General features: G+C 45.9%; 2 protein-coding genes across 7 annotated transcripts in view; one reads left to right on the top strand and one right to left on the bottom strand.

The window, feature by feature from the left end:
- TMEM243 (transmembrane protein 243) overlaps window positions 1-8,097 on the top strand; it is a 31,482-nt gene extending 23,385 nt beyond the window's left edge. For both annotated transcript variants that reach the window (XM_029615220.1, XM_029615219.1), the window contains exons 2-4: window positions 70-120; window positions 604-708; window positions 7,583-8,097. In XM_029615220.1, the coding sequence (XP_029471080.1) occupies window positions 70-120; window positions 604-708; window positions 7,583-7,705 (279 nt within the window). In that variant the 3' untranslated portion in view covers window positions 7,706-8,097. The remainder of the gene's footprint in view (window positions 1-69; window positions 121-603; window positions 709-7,582) is intronic.
- Window positions 8,098-8,270: 173 nt separating this feature from the next.
- Window positions 8,271-20,634, bottom strand: part of DMTF1 (cyclin D binding myb like transcription factor 1) — a 128,380-nt gene continuing 116,016 nt past the window's right edge. For 2 of the 5 annotated variants that reach the window (XM_029615215.1, XM_029615214.1), the window contains exons 16-17: window positions 20,182-20,329; window positions 8,271-9,776 (exon numbers count right to left, since the gene is read on the bottom strand). In XM_029615215.1, coding sequence (XP_029471075.1) covers window positions 9,670-9,776; window positions 20,182-20,329 — 255 coding nt within the window. In that variant the 3' untranslated portion in view covers window positions 8,271-9,669. Of the gene's footprint in view, window positions 9,777-12,259; window positions 13,544-16,590; window positions 17,077-17,213; window positions 17,616-20,181; window positions 20,330-20,634 lie in introns of those variants that run through there. The other 3 variants (XM_029615216.1, XM_029615218.1, XM_029615217.1) reach the window with 3 other exon arrangements.

Here is a 20,634-nt window from a genome sequence, read left to right as displayed (position 1 = left end):
TGCTTTCTTTGCTAGAGAATGTTATTTGCTAAATACTAAATATTGTCTCATCTTTTTTTTCTTTTTCAGGATAGAGTAATCAACTTAGTTGTTGGCCTTTTAACATCCTTGCTTGTAATAGTAAGTGTTGATTTTTTGTAAAATTGTGTTCTTCGTGATAATTCAGTTCCTCTCTTTTATTTGTCAGCCATAGAGAAATGTTAAAAGAGTACGCGGGGTTGAAGTAGTTTTTTAAGAAGGTCTCGACAACCCTTAGGCTGTTTCTGGGCAGTCGCGTGTCTGCCTGAAGCCCTCTGTGTGTCCTGCGGCTCAGCTCCAGGACAGAGTCGGGGCTCTTGTTCAGCTTGCGTGGTTTCCCACGTTCTAGGAGCTGCACACACTGGGTACTTACGCCATGGATAGATCCACTTGTGGGTCCTCTGTCTCCATGGCTCCTTAATGTGGGTCTTGCCGTTGACGCTGGTTTGCTCCTCTCCCTTCTCCCGGCAGCCTGTGTGTGCTCAGGAGAGCAGTAATCTTTCCAGGACTGTGCCTGTGGCAGGTACAGTCCTGGAAAGACTTTTTATGTGCACTGAACTGTCCCCTCTCATTTTTTCAACACAGGTCACTTTGATCAGTGCTTTTGTCTTTCCACATCTGCCTCCAAAGCCTGTGAATGTTTTCTTTGCCGTCTGCATTTTCCTGAGCTCGGTCACTGCTCTCATACTAGTAAGTATTGTATGGTTTGATTGCTTTCTGTCTTCTGTTTATGTTGGGGTAGGAATTAGACACATCCCCTGCTTTGGAAACGAGCAGAGCAATATTAAATACGTCCATGTTGTGTAGCCCAAGGCTGGGAGCTGCTTAACTATTTCGTCTAAAAGTATGACAGGACCTTTTTAGTAGGGATGTGCAGAAGGGACGGATTCGGTATTCGTCGGGACCCAAATATGTTGCATTCGTTTTCATAGGGGGGAAACTCGATTCATCCATTAGTTGAATTCGGTATTCATTTTCCATTAAACTTGGAATACAAAAAAAAAACCCCTTCCCAACCCTTTTAAATTTAATTAACTACAACCCCCCCCCCCCCTCCCTCCCAAGACTTGCCAAATGTCCCTGGTGGTCCAGGAGCGATTTCCTGCACTCGGGCCGTCGGCTGCCAGTATTCAAAATGGCGCCGATAGCCTTTGCCCTTACTATGTCACAGGGGCTACCGGTGCCATTGGTCGGCCCCTGTCACATGGTAGGAGCAATGGATAGCAAAGGCTATCGGTGCCATTTTGAATACTGGCAGCTGACGGCCCGAGTGCAGGAGATCGCTCCTGGACCCCCCGCTGAACCACCAGGGACTTTTGGTAAGTCTTGGGGTGGGGTCAGGAGGGTGGGGGTTTTATTTGTTAATGATACATTGCATTCGTGGGGGTTCGGGAACCCATGAATGCAACGAATAGGGACCTATACGTTGCAGATTGTGCATGCGTTTTGAACGAATGCACATCCCTACCTTTTAGTGCATGCACTACTGCGAACGCCCTGTGTGCGTTGCACAGGTGCTCCCCTGGAACGCCTCAGCTTAAAACATGTGCGCTGTGGAGAAGAGAAGGCAGGGTACAGCCAGACCACTTTACCTGGGCAGGTTGCTTTAAAAAAAACTTGTTCTCATAAAGGAGAGTTCATGTTACAAGAAGAGAAATGTTTGCTCTAGTTTATAGATGCTTCTTCCTGTAAATATTTTCGTGACTGTTAGCTTGTTCACAGCATTGAAGTGTTTTTATAAAGCTAGGGTATGCCAGCTGAAGAGCGACACCTTGGGGTACCGCTGTCTCGTCTCCCGCACTCTGCGTCTTGGTGGCAAAGGGAGTGGGCCCAATGGCTCTTTAAGTAGTCCTTGCCTCCAGTTAGGTCAAGGGATATTTTTACATATTAAAGGGCTACAGGGGGAGGAAAGTACTTTAGGGACCAATCTTCAGATGAAAAAAAATTCCCTGTACATACCCTGATCAGTCCGGACTCCTGGGTTTTGCCTCCCTGCCAGTAAATGGAGACAGAGTCTCACTGACCCTGTACATAACCCAGTGCGCGCCACCTGCAGTCCCTCGGCATTTCTCTCTCTCCAGCAGATGGTAGATGATGTAAAACCTGCAGTTCTGCAGTCAGGAGACTTCCTCTCAGGGGTCTTAGTGGGTCCTTCTCTGTCTGGTCGAGGTGGACGAGCTGGGGGTTGGTGACCCTTTTTGTACACTCGTTCCTTTCTTCCGAGGGGTATAAATCTGGTGGTCCAGATCCCTCCCCTTGATGAGGCTGCTGAGGCAGCTACAGGCTCAGGGCGGCTGTTTTTCTTTTAGTTGGTCCCTTTTTTAATTTGGTTGATTCTCTTTATTTTTTACTGGCAGCTCTGCGCTCCAGTCTAGGGAGTAGGTATTGTAAGTCTGGCTCTTTTCTGATCTGCCATGCAGCCTGCGCTCCTGGAACCTGAACCTCTGCTCCAAAGGAAAGTATCTGTTTCTATGCATCTTTATTTGTTCTCAGAGTGTAAAAAAGAGAGAACAAGGAGCGAGGTTCCAGTGGGGAAGCTACCTGGGAGCTCAGCGAGGAGGTTTTTCAGCAGCTTCTCTGCCTTGGGAGGATACCGGGTGTTGGCTCCGAGCCACTGAGGGACTGTTCCCCTGCTTGGTGTGGGGAGAAACAGCGTGTGCGTGCAGTAAAAGTATTCAGGGATCTGCATCAAGCATGGCCGCACTGATAGAACAAGCCTCACAGGTGGCTGAGTCTAGCACCGAGGCTTTCCCTGTCAGCACAGAAACGGCGGCCATTTTAGATTCCCTAGCGGGAGAGGCAGGGGAATCCCCATAGCTATCACTGACAGTTCCCTGTCCTGCAGAGGGGCAGAGGCACTCAAACTGAGGAGGATTAGAGGTCTTCTGCCAGTGTTAATTTGCTTCGGTGCAAAGCATATTTAACGAAATGCTGGCTTTTGGCCCCAGTCTCCATGGATTCTCGGTCAGTCAAGAAGTCTGAGCTGTTGAAGTTCTTCAGGCTGATTTTAAGTGCCGGATGTTAAATGGATCTGGGCCTAAACACGCTGAAGGTGCAGGCAGGCTTTACTTAGCCATGTGGTAGGCCACTGCAGTGTTTTTTTTTTCCACGTGCGTAGGCGTGTGCGCACATTCTCGCCGTGTGGTGGTTGCATGTGCTGGGAACTGACTGTGTGTGCAAGGCCACAGCCTGGAGTTGAGCATGTACATCTGCAACCTAGACTTGTGTGTATTTGCGCAGCTACTTGTGCGCACATGACCATGGCCTGTACGAGCATGTACTTGTGCGTGTATGACCACGACCTAGTCTTGAGCACGTGTTTGCATGCGTCCTACAGGAGTGTGTGTACATCCAGGTGGGATTGGATTGCGCACAAGAGGCCACCTAGAGCCGAAGGTGCCAGGAATGAACAAACGCCTGGCTATCTGTGAGTTTTGCTGTCTGATAGCAATTCAGTCCTTTCTCTCGCTTTCTATCTGTGTTGGTGCTGTTTAGATGCTCAAAGCCATTTGACCACTACAGCTTTTGCCCATGTTGGGACATCCCCTTGGTCTATGGGGTCTCTGGAGTGGGAGGCGAGGCAATAGTCAGTTCTCCCTTGTTCCCGAGGACAGAAGCTTCCCCAAGAGAGGTCGGAGAGAGCAAGATTGGGCCTATGGACTCTGGTATGGATCCATTCTCCTCCTCCTGGGTGAAATGTTTCCAGGGCTTGTAGGCCTTTCTGCAGGGGTGCCCAGTGAAGGTGAAACCTATGTAGGGTTCACATGCTTCAGCCTCCCATTTGTCAGTCACTGCGGGCAAATGCCACAGGGAAGCTGTCCCTGGTAATGTTCAATGGAGTGTGGATTATGAGACATTGGAGGATTCTGATGGGGAATTGACTTTCTCACGTCTAGCAGAGGGAGAAATTGCATATGTTTGAGAGCCACTTTTGACTCTGCTCAGATTTTTTTTTTCCCCCCCCGTGATGTCTTTCTGAGTTTGGCTCAGACCCTGAACACGCTTAGTGTCGCCGGAGGTCAACTTTAAGTTAAGCATCCTGTTTATTTCCCCTCCTATATCCAATTCAAGAGAGATTAGATTTAAAGAAGGTAAATGCAGCTCTCAAGGTTCCCCGTTTCCACATAGAAACTCTGAGGTCCAACTCTGAGTTCTTGGCATCTCTCACCTTGATGGAGGCATATCTGCACATAGCCATCAGGCCAGAGCACCAGAGATTCCTGAGGTTCATGGTCCTAAGGGAACATTTTTGGTTTTAAGCCTTTCCCTTCAGCTGGCGATGGCTCCATGTACCTTCACCAAGGTGATGGGGGTCGGGACAGTTGCAATGCAAAAGGAGGGTGTGGGAAGACCGCTCGATGTTTACTTGGATTTTAGTAAAGCTTTTGATACAGTCCCACAGAAGACTAATCAACAAAATGAGAAGCTTGGGAGTCAGCTCCAAGGTGATGAAGTGGATTAAAAACTGGTTGACGGATAGAAGACAACAGGTAAATGGAACCTACTCTGAAGGGAGAATGGTGTTAAACAGAGAGCCACAGGGATCGGTATTGGGATCGGTTCTGTTCAACATCTTCGTGAGCGACATTGCGGAAGGGATAGAAGGTAAAGTTTGTCTATTTGCAGATGATACCAAGATCTGCAATAGAGTGAACATGCCGGAAGGAGTAGAGAGAATGAGACTGGATTTAAGAAAGCTGGAAGAGTGGTGGAAGATATGGCAGCTGGGATTCAGTGCCAAGAAGTGCAGAGTCATGCATCTGGGGTGTGATAATCCAAAAGACCTGAAGTCGACAAATTTGACATTGTGATAACCAAAGCCAGAAGAATGCTAGGCTGCATAGAGAGAGGAATATCTAGTAAGAAAAGGGAAGTGATGATCCCCTTGTACAGGTCCTTGGTGAGGCCTCACCTGGAGTACTGTGTTCAGTTCTGGAGACCGTATCTCAGAGGAGGCAGAGATAGCATGGAGATGGTCCAGAGAAGGAACGACCAAAATGGTGGATGATCTCCATCGAATGACTTATGAGTAGAGGTTGAAGAACCGTGGTGGATGCCTGGAATGACCTTCCGGAGGAAGTGATCCCTAAAGGCTAGAGAAAGGGAATAAAAAAAAAAAAAAAGCTTGGGGGTAACCTGCACGGAGCGGCAGTTACTACCTTACGAAGCTTGCTGGGCAGACTAGATGGACCATTTTGGTCTTTTTCTGCCGTCATTACTATGTATGTGTGTTGGTGTATCTGGATGACTGGCTTATTCATGCAAAATCAAATGACCTGTCGATAGTACAAAAGGTACCGATGCACTTGAAGGCTCTAGGATAGGTGGTGAACCTAGCAACAAGCCATTTAGTTCACATACAAACTCTGGACTATCTGGGAGCTCACTTCGACACACTAACGGAGAGTGTTTCTTATGGAGAGAGACTGCTGAAATTTGAGAGTCAAATTAGGCTTCTGCTAAAGCTCTTGGTGCCCAGGGTCTGGGACTATTTACAGGTCTGGGTTCTGTGGCATCGACAGTGGGAATTAATGCTTTGGGCATTCGCACATATGCGGCCTGTGCATGGGGGGCTCTTCTCCTGCTGGAATCTGTTATTGGAAGTGCTTCATCTTCCTAGTCAGAGGGGGAAGCCAGGGACAGTTTTCTGCGTGGTGCAGAATTAGAGATTCTGAATGGGATAATAGTCACCACTGATGCAAGCCTCTCTGGATGGAGGGTGATGTGGCTAGATCAGTTGGTGCAGGGTCAGTGGTAGAAACAGGAGGCTTCATGGCCTATCGAGTGGTGCATTTTACATTGCTTGCCTGTCTGCCTAGGTTACACAGCCTTCCAGTGTGGATCATATCAGATAATGCGGGGACAGTGGAGAACATCAACCATCAAGGTGAAACCAAGAATCAGGCAGCATCTTGAGAGGCCTGGGAGTTGATTCTCTGGGCAGAACAGCATTTGGAGCGGCTGGCAGTGTCTTACATCACCAGAGTGAACTATGTTAGGCAGATTTTATCAGTCAGAGAAAGTTAGACCCTGGGGAATGGATGCTGTCTGAGGCAGCAATGTGTCTTTCACAGAAGATAGGGATATTCCAACCAAAGAACACCAAGGCGTTGCGGTTTTACAGCCACTGAACAGAACACGGTACAAAGGAACTGGAGCACTGGTGCTGCCCTGGACTTGTATTCTTGTCTTCCCTCCCGTGGCCTCTGGTTGACAAGGGATTATAGTGGATTGAGAAGCATCCAGGCAACTTGATCTCGTAGCTCCAAAGTGGCCACATTGACCATGCTTCCCAGATCTGATCAACATGGCCATAGATGGACCCCTGAAGTTCAGACATCAGTTGACTGTTTGCTACCAGGGCCCAATAATTTTGGGTCAGGCAGCTCACATCTGTCTCACAACAGAGATGGAAGGGATATTCCAAAGCGGTTATTTCCACCTTTTATATCCTTGATGTACGTGCAAATTTGGAGGATCTTAGAGTCCTGGTCTGCTATTGACTGAATGCAACCTCAGTCTGTTCTGGCTACGGTGTTGCATATTTTGGCTTTTCTACAGAAGGTTTCTGGTCAAGGGACTGGCCTTTAACTTTTTGATGTCCAGGTAGTGACATTGGGCTAAGGTGAATGGTATCCTCTGTCCGCACATCCGGATGTTCTATGATTCCTTCAGGGATCTAAGAATTTGTGTTCTCAGGTGTGGAACATTTGTCCATGTTGGAATCTTAATCTAGGCCTTAGAGGATTGTGTGAGGCTCCTTTTGAACCACTAAAGAGAGCTACGGTTAAAGATGTGACTCTTAAAGTGGTTTTCTTAGTTGCTATTTGTACAGCTAGGATAATTTCGGGGCTCCAGGTGCTGTCGTGTTGAGATCCCTTCCTACAGATACCTGATTCGGGGAAATCTTTATGCATGGTGCCTTCTTTTCTTCCTGAGGTAGTCTTGGCGTTCCATCTTAGACAGAGCTTCCAGCTTTTATGGATTTGGATTCTTCTAGGTCTCATGCGGGGGAGCTTAGGCTCTTAGATTGGAGGCATGCATAATTGAGGTACCTAAAGGTTGCTTATGATTTCCATAGATTACATCTCCTCTTTGTAGATCATATCACCTCTTTGTACTGTGGAGTGGTCCAGAGAAGGGAAATAAGTCGTCTAAAGCTACAATTGTACGGTGGCTGAAGGAAGTGATCGAATTGACTTACATTTCTAAAGGGTGCCTGCTGCTGGGGGGAGTTTAGGGGACTGATCTGTGCAGGTACAGGAACAAAAATTAGTAGGTAAGAACCAATTTTCCTGTAAGCTTGTGTTTCTGAATAGCATGCAGGGGTCTATGTAATGAACCTTAAGGCCCTCTTGTGGACACTCGGCATGTTAAAGGGAACTGAAAAGACATGGGCGGGAGCAAGCATGCATGCAAGCAAGGGTTTATCATGTGCTCGCTGATTGGGTGGTATTTAATGACTGCTAGGAGCTCCCTGCTCAAACTCAAGGAGAGATGCGATTTTGTATCTGTTCACGAAGGAATTAAATCTTAACACAAGCTCATTTTTCTCTCCTCCTAGATCTTCTGGTATCGGCAAGGAGACTTGGAGCCCAAATTTAGAAACTTAATTTATTATATTTTATTTTCTGTGATCATGCTCTGTATATGTGCCAATTTATATTTCCATGATGTGGGCAAATGATGCCGTGAAAGCTGCCTGAACCCTTTGAATGATGCCGGCAGGAATGGAAGCTCATCATGGCAGGTGTAGTGGGGAAGAGAAGGCCAGAACACAGGGCAACTTCCCTTAGTGTTTAAAAAAAATGGACATTTGGTTGCAGCCAGTATCTGAAAACAGCCCCTCTTTCCAGGCTGGGGAAAAACCTTTTTTTATTGCTCTATAATAGGCCACAGCTTAGACTAATGTAAGACAAATATTCTTTATTTTGTTTAGGCTGATTATACAATTATTTGTTCACTATGCAACAGCTTCCGAGTAGCATCTTAATTTCACATTAACAAAATTATTAGACTGTGAAAAGACCAGATTTGATTATGAAGGTTTAATTAAGGAATAAAATAATTTACACAAGAGTCTTTGCTGTTTCTGTAAGCTTTCCCTGAGGGGATTCGGATGTGGTGACAGGTGTGGCCCGTTCCTCTTGCAGACCTTCCTGCCAGCTTCCACTACAATACCAAGAGGTAACACTTTGCATGAAAGCAGCAGTGCTTTCCAATCTATTCATTAAAATGCTTACTATTTCTGCTTGGGTCAGATCTTTTTTTTTTTTTTTATTTCTAAGGCCAAGACTTTTGGGGGGTGATATATATATATTTTTTTTTTTTTTTTGAACCATTGCCTTCACGCTGGTCACTGTCATACAGACCGCCCTCTTCTCCCCTATATGTCTGACAAATAAGGGCTGGGTTTGTTCTTGCAGATTCTTCCAGCTGTGTGTGCAAACGGGCGCTGGCAGTGGTGCTGTTCTCAGGAGAAGCTGGTGCAGGCTGACTCAGGCTTGTCCTCCTGCAGACAGTCAGCACGGCCAGAGCTGGAGACTGTGAATTCAGACTGCGTTCTTAGTAAAGTCCTGCAAGACTGCAGGTGCTTTCCCTGAAACTGAGCCAAACATGATTTCTGAATATGAAAAAAATCAAAACAATGCAGCAAAATGGTGAAAATTCCAAGAAAAAGAATGATTGAGAGATGAAATAAGGGAAAAAAAAAGTATTTTGTCTCACCACCTCAAAATGTAAGCGTTTTAAATGCAGCTGAACTTAGCTTTTTATGTTACAGCTATGGAAACCAAAAGCAGTTAAATTAACAGCTTCCACTCTTTGTCCAGGTGAGCCATGGTGCTGCTGTGCTGTTCATCACAATCAGTGCCAGCATCAGGCTAAACCATTTATTTCTGAGTGAAGACAAAATAACTTAAAAAAAAACAAAACTATGAAAAAGATCAGCAGATGAAATAAGAATCTGGAAACAATTTCCATAGGAGGAATGTGGGCAGTACTTGTATTTTAAGAGGTATTATTGTCTGTGGGCAATATCGATTTGGATAAAAAGAAAAAAAATGGCCTACTCGTGCTCTTAGTAATCCTAGCCACCCCAGGTATAGACTTGGACAGTTTTCATGTTCTTGACTAAGCCACCAGCCTCCCCTCCCCCACTTCAGAGACAACCCAACAAAGTACAATGGCATTTCTTCTTTATCCCCCCTTGTAAACCTAAATAAAAGATTTTCTTGTTGTTGCTATAGTGAGTTTTAGTTGTGTAGTGCCGCTGCTGGTCTAATAACCGTGGTGCAGCTGTGTGGGGCCCAGACTGCCATAAGAGCATGAAATACCAGGAGCCTTTCCAGTCTCAGTCCTGTGCTGCTGCTTCGTGGCTTTCGGAAAAGTCAACAGTAAAACAGGGTCATCACTTCCACTCCTGCCCCAGCACCTTCCCTATGATTGTTTTATAAATATATAGCGTCTGAAGAAAGAAGAAAAAAACTTCTTCATAAGAAGACACCAAGCTTCAGTGGAAGGCTGTTTTTAATCCCTTTTACAAATGAGGTAAACCAGCTTCATGTGGTGTCCTTCGGCTGTTCCGAGCAGGCCCACGGCCCGTAAACCACGGTGAAGGAGTTTGCTTTCCTTTGGGGAAAAGTTGCTGCTTTAGTGACAGCTCACCAGCTCTTCCGCATCTTTTGAATCTTCGGAGTTGGGGCTGTCCAGCGAAGCGCCAATGCGTGCTCCTTCACCATGATGCTGTAGGATGGGATCTAGAATTGGACATGGCAGAAGAGCACCGTTATACTAACATTGGAAACGACTTGTGCCACTGTCTGCTTCGCTACCTATACATTCACATATTTAAATCAACTGGGAATAGCAAAAGGTTGGAGTCCAAGTCATTCCTCTATAACAACTTTTAGATAGTTTACCAAATTACAACTGGCAAAGCAGTGAGTCCTGCACCATGGTTTGCCTGAAGGCGGTGTCCAGCGCATAGCAAGGGCAGAGAAACCATCACTCTTTGGGGGAGAAATGCATAAGGCTCATTCCCTTATGTTCATAAAGCTTTTACAAAGGAGCACCATGCTGAACAGTGAAAATCGTGGTCAAAATCCATCAAATAAGCTAAAGGTACAAAAGCACAGGCTGTGTAAGCTGATCAAATAAGGGGGAAAAAATGCAGGATAGAGCATGGAATCAGGTTTCACCATGCACCAAGCAATTTATAAATATACAAGCCGTTAAGCCCGTCACAACGGGCTACATTACATTTTTGTTTTCAGTCCATTTTCAAAAACAGCACCCTCCTACACTTTTTCTCCCTCATTCCCCCTTCCCCTCAGTCACTCACCCCCTTCCCACCCCTCAGTCTTACTCACTCTCTGTCTCCCACTGCCTCCCTCCCCTTCCCTCAGTCACTCCCCACCCTGTCTCAATCCCATCCCATCCCCTCTCCCTCAGCCCTCCTCCACTCCCTTTTTCTCTGCTCCACAACTTCTTACCCTTCCACTTACTCACATCCTTGTCTCTCACCTCTCCCCTCACTCTCCCTCACTCAGTCCCTCCCCCTCCATCCCTCCCTCCCCCTCACTCTGTTCTTTCCCTCCCTCTCCTCCCTCCCTCGCTACTGGCCGCTGCTGCTCCTCGTCGTCGTCGTCCGCTGCCACCCGACGCCGCCATGGTTTTTTTTTTTGACGCTGGCTAAGACAGACGTCCTTGCCCGCACATGCGCAGTAGAGCTGTGCTCTACTGCGCATTTGCGGGCCGTCGGTCATGGCCCATTTATAAGGTAGATTCCTTGATGTCAATAAACATGCTAAGTGACCAATGAAAAAGTGTCTGACAAAAAAATGAATGTTCGTTTCCTTTCAACAGTAAATACCAAATTAATAAACAGAATAATACAAACACTGTGATACTGCTCCAGCTTCCTTACATTTGATGGAGTTTTTTTTTTTTTTGATCAGGACAGGTACAGATGTCCAGTTCTTTGGTTTGTGATTGGTTGAACAATTGTGACATTCACCAACAATTTAAATGTTCTTGCTCTGGGGACAGCAGCGTGCTAGTCCTCACACGTGGGACATGGCCCACAACCCTTATATCAAGGTTTCTAGAAGGTTAAAGAAACCTCTCTGAAGCCCGCATTATAGCCCAGCTCAGGGTCCTAGTTATTTGCTGTCTATATTTAATTCCCTTTTCCCCCTGCCCTTGAAGCAGAGATCAATGATTATTTGTTAAGGGTAGTAACGTCACACCAGCAAGTTACACCCATGCACTCATTTTATTATTTCTAAGCTCTAGCCTTTAGAGTTGTGGCTTATTTATTAATTACTCTCACCCTGATCCTGCAATAGTTAAACATTACAAGCAAAGGCTTAGCTATCTTTTCATTGTGAGAATAACGGAATTTCTGCATTTTAGAGGGGCCTTGAGATGGTTAAAGCTGGAGCCAGGCTGCTGCACATAGGTAAGGAAACTGCTGGTGCCAGGACTCAGACAATCACACATTAAGATACATAACTCCTAGGCCCAGTCTGATGGATGATAAAATTAGGTTACTTACCTGCTAACATGTTCCTAGAGTCCTACTAAACCAGTCCAGACCCATGGGGTTTTCTCCCCTACCAGCAGATGGAGACAGACACTGAAAGCTTTGCTGAACACAGCCTTATAAAGGAACCATGTTACCTGTACCTTTCAGTATGAACTTCATAAAGGAACCCCTCCCTGTAAACTAACAAAAAAACAAATCCCCACTGGTGCACCTTTCAAACTGTAGAGCTCCCCTATCAAAAGGATTTTCAAACTCAGACAGTACTCTGACCAATAGCCAGAGGAACTGGATCGTTGGTTGGTTTCTGGACTGGTCTGTTAGGATTTCAGGAAAGAAAATTAGCAGGTACGAAACCTAATTTTACCCTCCTTATTGTCCTGTCTTTATAGGGGAGACCCATATGGGGCGGCTGGTGCTACCATAAGCTTGCTGGGCAGACTGGATAGACCATTTGCTCCTTTTCTGCCGTCATTTCTATGTTTATATATACATATGTACCCAAGCCGTCCCTAGGCTGGGAGGGAAGCTGAACGTCCTGCTGTCAAGATACTCGCCCCACAGGCAGCAGCAACAACCTGAGCCTGCATGGAAAAGGAATGCAGAGAGGAGCACACAGCAGCCCTGCAGATCTCTTTTGGTGACACCAAATGACTTTCTGCCCATGATGGCACTTGGGTCCTAGTGGCATGAACTCCCCCTCCAGCATCCGTAAACCCCTGTAAATGTACACAGATGCTATAGATTTCTTATGCAGAGAGGACCACGTAGCAGCCCTAAAGATCTCTTTTGGTGACACCAAATGGCACTCTGCCCATGACATCACCTGGGTCTTAGTGGAGTGAGCTCTAAGACCCTCCAGCACCTGCAACCCCTTGTAAATGTACATAGATGCTATGGATTGCTTAATTCATCTAGCAATAGTGACCTCTGAAGCCATTTAACCTTTCTTATGTCCACTAAACAGCAAACAAATGATCCAACAAGTAGAAATGATTGGTCACTTTCAAATATCATAACAACAGTCTATGAATATCCAGCACATGGAACTCCTCCAACTCACTCCCCAGAACCAGACTTTTGAAGACCGGCAGTTCCACCGACTGCTCCAAATGAAAAGCAGAGATCGCTTTCGGCAAAAAAAAAGGTACTGTGCGTATATTTATAAAATTCTATACCACTTATCAGATTTCCAAAGTGACTCACAATAGCACATTCACAGTAGTTACATAGAGATGCCCTCTAAAGTAATCCATTAAAAAAAAAAAAGATCCTTACAGGACAAGATCTGCAGCTCTGAAACAGGCCTTGCCAAACATATCACCATGGAAAAAACCAAAACACTTTCAACCTAAGATCTTTCAGGAACACCCTCTTAAAGGATTCAAACAGAACCACAGTCAATGCCTTTAAGACGAGGTTAAGATCCCACGAAGGACACCAGCCTCCTAGCCGGAGGATGCAATTGTTTAATACCTCAGAGAAAAGGAGATGACCCAGGATGAGATGCCACGGAACCACCCCAAATTTTCCCTTGGAAGTAAGACCAGGCCACTACCTGCACTTTGAGAGAATTCAGGGCTAGCCCTTTCTACATCAAGGAAAGAATATCTGTCTGACATGGACACTTGCCCTGAAATTGAAAATGCTTCCCTAGAACTTCAAACCTGAGGAAGCTTTGATGGTCCTTTCAGATCAGAATATGAAGCTATGCCTCAGAAAGATTGAGGGATGTAAGAAAAACTCCTCTGCGGACCACCACAATCATCAAATGGAGGGTCTCCATATGAAAATAAAGGTTTTTCAAAGCTGTGTTCACTTTTTCAGGTCTAGAACAGGCCAGAATGTGATTTTTTTTCTTCTGCCCCACAAAGTAAATGACAGAGTGGCCCTAGCCCCAGTCTCTCCTTGGCACCAGCCCCACCGCTGCCAACTGGAGGCGATGATCCAAGGTGTCCTGCTCCACAGCTTTCTTCAGTGCTACAAAAACAAGGGGAAACCATGAAAACGTCCAAGACCAGTCGAGCAAAATCTAATACATAATCATATCTTACAGACAAAACGGGTCCTCTCTTCATAAAATTACATACGAACATAAGAAAATGCCATACTGGGTCAGACCAAGGCTCCATCAAGCCCAGCATCCTGTTTCCAACAGTGGCCAATCCAGGTCACAAGTACCTGGCAAGTACCCAAACATTAGATAGATCACAAGCTACTATTGCTTATTAATCTATAGCAGTTTATGGATTTATCCTCTAGGAACTTATCCAAACCTTTTTAAACCCAGTTACACTAACTGCTGAAACCACATCCTCTGGCAATGAATGCCAGAGCTTAACTATGCATTGAGTGAAATAATTTTCTTCGATTTGTTTTAAATGTGCTACTTGCTAACTTCATGGAGTGCCCCCGGTCCTTCTATTATCTGAGAGAGTAAATAACCGATTTACATTAACTTGTTCAAGTCCTTTCATGATTTTGTAGACTTCTATCATATCCCCCCTCAGCCGTCTCTTCTCCAAACTGAACAGCCCTAACCTCTTTAGCCTTTCCTCATAGGGCAGCCGTTCCATGCCCCTTATTTTGTTCACCCTTCTCTGCACTTTCTTCAGTGTAACTATATCCTTTTTGAGATGCAGTGACCAGAATTGTCCCCACCCCAATCCTCTGGGGCATTAAGAGTGGACCCCCCTGACCTTCATTGGGAGGACTTGACTCTGCCGCCTCAGCACTCCTCCTCAAGAGCCTCTGGAGACACCCTCCCAAGCGAAAGTACTGGGACCTGCTACCCATCTGCCTCTGCAAATAAGTTGCAGCAGAGGAAGTCTATGACAGGGTTAAACATCCTTAAACTTTGATTGGCTGGGAAATCCTTGGGTTTATCCTCAGGAAACCTATGCGACTTGAAATCGCAGTAATAGCTTTCACTTAAAGGGTAACTTCCCCAAAAGAGACTTGGACTAGACATCTGCTGACAGTTACGTAACCACAAATTCACTTGGCCACCTCCGAAGCAACCATTCCTCTAGCTGAAGTCCAGATGAAATCATAAAGGGTATCTGCGAGAAAGGCAAGACTCAACTCCAAGCTTTCCACCGCTCGTTCTGTGAGACTTCCCTAGCATTGAGGCCCATACAGTACCGCCGGAGCGCACTGTTAGCCCGGGTTTGGAAGTGCGTTTTCGACGTGCTAGCTTTACCCCTTATACAGTAAGGGGTAATAGTGCATCAAATGCACGTCCAACCCCCCCGAAACTAATAGCGCCCGCAACATGCAAATGTATGTTGATGGCCCTATTGGTTATTCCCGTGCGATACAGAAAGTAAAATGTGCAGCCAAGCCACACATTTTACTCTCAGAAATTAACGCCTGCCCAAAGGTCGGCGTTAATTGCAGACGGCACTGGGGAAGTGTACAGAAAAGCAGAAAAAACTGCTTTTCTGTACCCCCTCCGACTTAATATCATAGCAATATTAAGTCGGAGGCCTCAAAAGTAAAAAAAAAAAAAAAAAGTAAAAATTTAAAAAAAAAATAAATTTAACAATCTGCCCGCGGGTCAGAAGACAGACGTTCAATTTTGCCAGCGTCCATTATCTGAACCCGTGGCTGTCAGCGGGTTTGAGAACAGACGCTGTTAAAATTGAGCATCTGCTGTCAAACAGGAGGCACTAGGGAAACGCCAGTGTCCCTAGCGCCTCCTTTTACCGCGGGCCCTAATTGCATAGGCCACTCTCCTGAATCGCACGCCCAGGAGAGTGGCCTGGGTGCACGCCAGGAGAGCAGGCGCTCTCCGGCTCTCCCGTAGTTTTTCTGTATCGGCCTGATTGTGATAATGCAGGTGGAATTGGATAAGTCCCTATGCAAGACAGAAAGTAGAATCCTATAAGAGAGCAGACTCTGGGAGGAAAGCAGGGCATAAAGTGACTAAGATTGCGCCTCTGTTGGGACTACAATTCCCAGCTACCCTGCAGCTAGAGGAACTGAATCACTTGTAGCAGTGGAATCACAATCTGCTCCTATAAAAGGGGAAAGAAGCAGAGGTCCAGGGAACTTGTCTTAGCTCCAGCAGCATGAAGCAACCCTCTGAGCCAGTTCTAAAACTATCATGGCAAAAACGTTGCTGGATGTTGGGTTGTTCTTTTTTTAAGCACTCAGACTCTTACATTAATTGGCAGAAGTTTGCAAATCTAGAGATAGTCTAAGGAAATGCTTTAGTTGAGTTTAGGTCCTGAAGGGCAGAGAGAGCCGCAGGGAAAGAAAGGAAAAGAAGTTTGAATTGTGCTGTGTGATAAGTAGTTTTTAGAACTGAATTGCGGGCAAAAATATAAAAGCTACGCTTCTGAAATACAGGAAAACCATCAGTTTTAAATAAGGCTGGCTAGCTGGTTTAGTGATGCTGCTGCTAACTTTGATCATGAACTAAAACTGAAGGAGCTTAATTGGCACCGAGAGCCTGGCTTCAGGTTGTGTGGACATCAGAATCAGGGAGCCTTTGAAGGTGCTGTGGGCTGAGAGTCCTCAGGTAGTGTGGGAAAGCTCCAGCCTCGCGGTGATAAGGAATGCAGAGAATACACCTGCGCTCTATAAGAAACTCTTAGGACAAGGTTTAGGGGAAGCCTGAACACTGGTGTCGGTGCTAATTGTGGAACACTGAGCGCAGGATAGGAAGCTATGCCCTGCTCACAGCACTGAAAGGTGATATTATATGCATTTGAACATTATAGTTCTGTCTGGGGGTACTTGTGCTAGATCATTTTTTGTGACTTGGGGAATTCTATCCACCAATATTCAGTCTGTTTCTGTTGGCAGAGCTGCTAGGGAGAAGTGCTAGGGAATTGAAAGAATGTTCATTAGATATTTTTGAGCTTCAAAGGATGTCACTGCTTGAATATTAGATACAATATTGTTTGTGAACAGTTTAATACATTGTTAAATAGGAGCTGGATCCAAAGTGTGCTAAATGTTGCCTTAAAGATGAGGGGATTGAGAATGTGAGGAAAAAAGAGCACCTTAACCTTGCAAACATTTTTATTCCAGGACTAAGCACGGTTAACCTCTTGCACTGAAGGTGCAGACAGGGAGAATGGAGTGACCTTTTGCATTAGGCATTAATATAGGATTCCATTTCAAGGGGGAGAAAGAGTTACTGAGAATAAAGCCTGTCAAGCTCAAGTAACAGGGACTAAGTGAGTTATCTTAGGGAGGTAGAAAGTCCAGTCCTAAAAGCCTTGATAGTGACTGACTCTCCATCTAAGCCAGGTCCTCTGAATAGCTGAGAGATGGAGTAAGACGCGCCCCCACCACAGAGCTGCCAGACACCACAGCATGAAGAGCCAAGGCAGATAACTCAGACGCGTGTTTAAGGAAGGCCTCTGTCTTTTTAGTCTATCTCCGAGGACTGCTGCACCTTCCACAGGAACGGTCGTCTTCTTAGTGATTCACCTTAGGAAACTGCCAAAGATCCAAGGCCTCATCCCGCAGTGGATCCAGTTTAGCCATAGCTCAGCCTGCTGTATTTATTTTATTTATTTAAAAATTGTTTATATACCGCCTTTACAAAAGTAAATTTGATCAAAACGGTTTACAACATAACATACATAATTGTAAGAATAAATAATATAAAATAAGATTTAAAAAACAACATAATAAAATAATAAACATACAATAACAAAAAATACCCTTAAACAAAATAAAAACTAGACATAAGAGCCATAATTAAACCATAAGTGTAAAAGACAAATTCGTATTAAAAGGGAAAAATAAAGGACGGGCAGGGAAGAGAGGAGGGGGTAGGTAGGGAAAAGGGAGAGGAAGGAATGATTGTCAATTATGCCAGAAAAATTGAAAATAAATCTGTGTTGACCTTATTCTCTTACTAAACGTTGGAATGCTTTTTGGAACAGATGGGTTTTTAGTGCTCTCCTGAAATCTTGTGAGTGGGATATAAGACGGATAGAATCAAGACCTTAGGAATTCTCCGGAAAGGGAAGGTCCTCATCCTGTGGCGGTGTTTCTGCCCGCTGCTCTTTGATTCTAACTCCGCCAGTATCTGAAAAATCAATGCTGGCAGTTCTTCTCTTTTGAATAGTTGAACCACTTAGTAATCATCCCCCTCAGCCACCTCAATTGCCCCCTCCTCTGAAAGAGAAGCATCCAGATCCTCCTCAGGTGACAGCCCCGCCAATCTGGCTTCCCAGTCTGGATCCAGCTCTTTCCTATCCCTCTTGGGCTGGGACACCAGCGCCGGTGGAGGAGCAGGAGTCGTCCCCAGCCTTCCTGCCGGGAGCCCCCTGGTGCATCAATAGGATAAACTCTGGGGGGGAAAAGGCTCCTTCAGAAGAGACATCCCCTTCCCCCAGAACTGCCAGCTCTCTCACAGCACTGGAGGGGTCCCCGGAGACCTCTCTTGTATGCAAGGAGGTGCTGTCAGAGGACTGGATCCTCCCCTCTCAGCTCAGCTTTGAGCTCCTTTTTACAGCAGGTGGGAGCTCACTGATAGCTGCCACAGCAGCTCCCACACGACACGTTTGTCCACGTTCCAGCGTGGCTGCCACCTTGTCTGAGCCACACGAGTTCCCCCAAGGCGAGTAAGACTGCTCCTTCCCAGGCCTGTCAAAGCCTCCTCCCCACAGCCTTGATGCTGCCTCCACATCGTTGCAGTTTTTTGTTTTTTTTTAAAGAAACAGGCATTCAAAATAAAACTAAAGCTAGAAGCAGCTCTGAAAGGAAAAAGATTGGATACTTCCCTTGATGAAGATTTCAGCCAGAGGTCACAGGGCCAGGAGAAGGAGGGGGAAAGAGGGAACCAACCTCACTAGTTTTCAGACCCTCTCTAATAACAGGGCTCAACCACAAGAAAGGATCACCAACCCCCAGCCCCGCTCGCCCCTATACACAATCAGAGGGTTGGATGGGGAACCAACGCCACCCCTCTAAAAATGCATCCACCACAACCACTGCATGCAGGCTTGGCATCTCTACCATCTGCTGGAGATAGAAATACTGAAAGCTTGCACGTGGCACAGCTTGGCATCTCTACCATCTGCTGGAGATAGAAATACTGAAAGCTTGCACGTGGCACAGCTTGGCATCTCTACCATCTGCTGGAGATAGAAATACTGAAAGCTTGCACGTGGCACAGCTTGGCATCTCTACCATCTGCTGGAGATAGAAATACTGAAAGCTTGCACGTGGCACAGCTTGGCATCTCTACCATCTGCTGGAGATAGAAATACTGAAAGCTTGCACGTGGCACAGCTTGGCATCTCTACCATCTGCTGGAGATAGAAATACTGAAAGCTTGCACGTGGCACAGCTTGGCATCTCTACCATCTGCTGGAGATAGAAATACTGAAAGCTTGCACGTGGCACAGCTTGGCATCTCTACCATCTGCTGGAGATAGAAATACTGAAAGCTTGCACGTGGCACAGCTTGGCATCTCTACCATCTGCTGGAGATAGAAATACTGAAAGCTTGCACGTGGCACAGCTTGGCATCTCTACCATCTGCTGGAGATAGAAATACTGAAAGCTTGCACGTGGCACAGCTTGGCATCTCTACCATCTGCTGGAGATAGAAATACTGAAAGCTTGCACGTGGCACAGCTTGGCATCTCTACCATCTGCTGGAGATAGAAATACTGAAAGCTTGCACGTGGCACAGCTTGGCATCTCTACCATCTGCTGGAGATAGAAATACTGAAAGCTTGCACGTGGCACAGCTTGGCATCTCTACCATCTGCTGGAGATAGAAATACTGAAAGCTTGCACGTGGCACAGCTTGGCATCTCTACCATCTGCTGGAGATAGAAATACTGAAAGCTTGCACGTGGCACAGCTTGGCATCTCTACCATCTGCTGGAGATAGAAATACTGAAAGCTTGCACGTGGCACAGCTTGGCATCTCTACCATCTGCTGGAGATAGAAATACTGAAAGCTTGCACGTGGCACAGCTTGGCATCTCTACCATCTGCTGGAGATAGAAATACTGAAAGCTTGCACGTGGCACAGCTTGGCATCTCTACCATCTGCTGGAGATAGAAATACTGAAAGCTTGCACGTGGCACAGCTTGGCATCTCTACCATCTGCTGGAGATAGAAATACTGAAAGCTTGCACGTGGCACAGCTTGGCATCTCTACCATCTGCTGGAGATAGAAATACTGAAAGCTTGCACGTGGCACAGCTTGGCATCTCTACCATCTGCTGGAGATAGAAATACTGAAAGCTTGCACGTGGCACAGCTTGGCATCTCTACCATCTGCTGGAGATAGAAATACTGAAAGCTTGCACGTGGCACAGCTTGGCATCTCTACCATCTGCTGGAGATAGAAATACTGAAAGCTTGCACGTGGCACAGTTCAGCAAAGCTTTCGTTGTCCAGCTCCATGATAAAAGGGGGCTTAAGACTGCATGCAGAAGTCTTTGTAAAACCTCGGATCTCCTGCTATATTAAGATTAACTTGGCTGGTTAAAGCACCGAGATCCTGGTTCTGATCTTCTCTTCCAATGCATTAACTTCTGTGTACTCAAGTCTTTAAATCTGTGAGCCACGAACACTGCACCACTAGAAATAATTTACACAGTCATCACGACGTAGTCAAGTGCTGCATTACCTGTTAACGTTGCAAGGGGTAACACACACTCATTATCAATATCATCCGCTGACTCGATAAAGCCATTTGGTGAGGGGACTATGAGTACAGCCTCATTAGTCACTGCAGTCGCACCAACTTGTTCCTCCAGAGCAGCAGAGCCAAGATCCTAAACAGTGAACAGAAGCAGGGCTTGTAAACTGAATGACAGGTGCGAAAATAGGAGAAAGCAAAAGCATTGTCAAATGTAAAACATTTATAAGGCAGGCTAAGAAAGAATTTGAAATGAAGTTGGCCATAGAGGCAAAAACTCATAACAAAAACTTTTAAAACTATATTCGAAGGAGGAAACCTGTGAAGGAGTCTGTTAGGCCGTTAGATGATCGAGGGATTAAACAGGCTCTTAGGGAAGATACGGCCATTGCAGAAAGACTAAATTAATTCTTTGCTTCCATGTTTACTAATGAGGATGTT

Source organism: Rhinatrema bivittatum, chromosome 9, assembly GCF_901001135.1.
Source record: "Rhinatrema bivittatum chromosome 9, aRhiBiv1.1, whole genome shotgun sequence".
NCBI classification, from domain to species: Eukaryota; Metazoa; Chordata; class Amphibia; order Gymnophiona; family Rhinatrematidae; genus Rhinatrema; species Rhinatrema bivittatum.
This window is presented reverse-complemented; position numbering and strand designations above follow the sequence as displayed.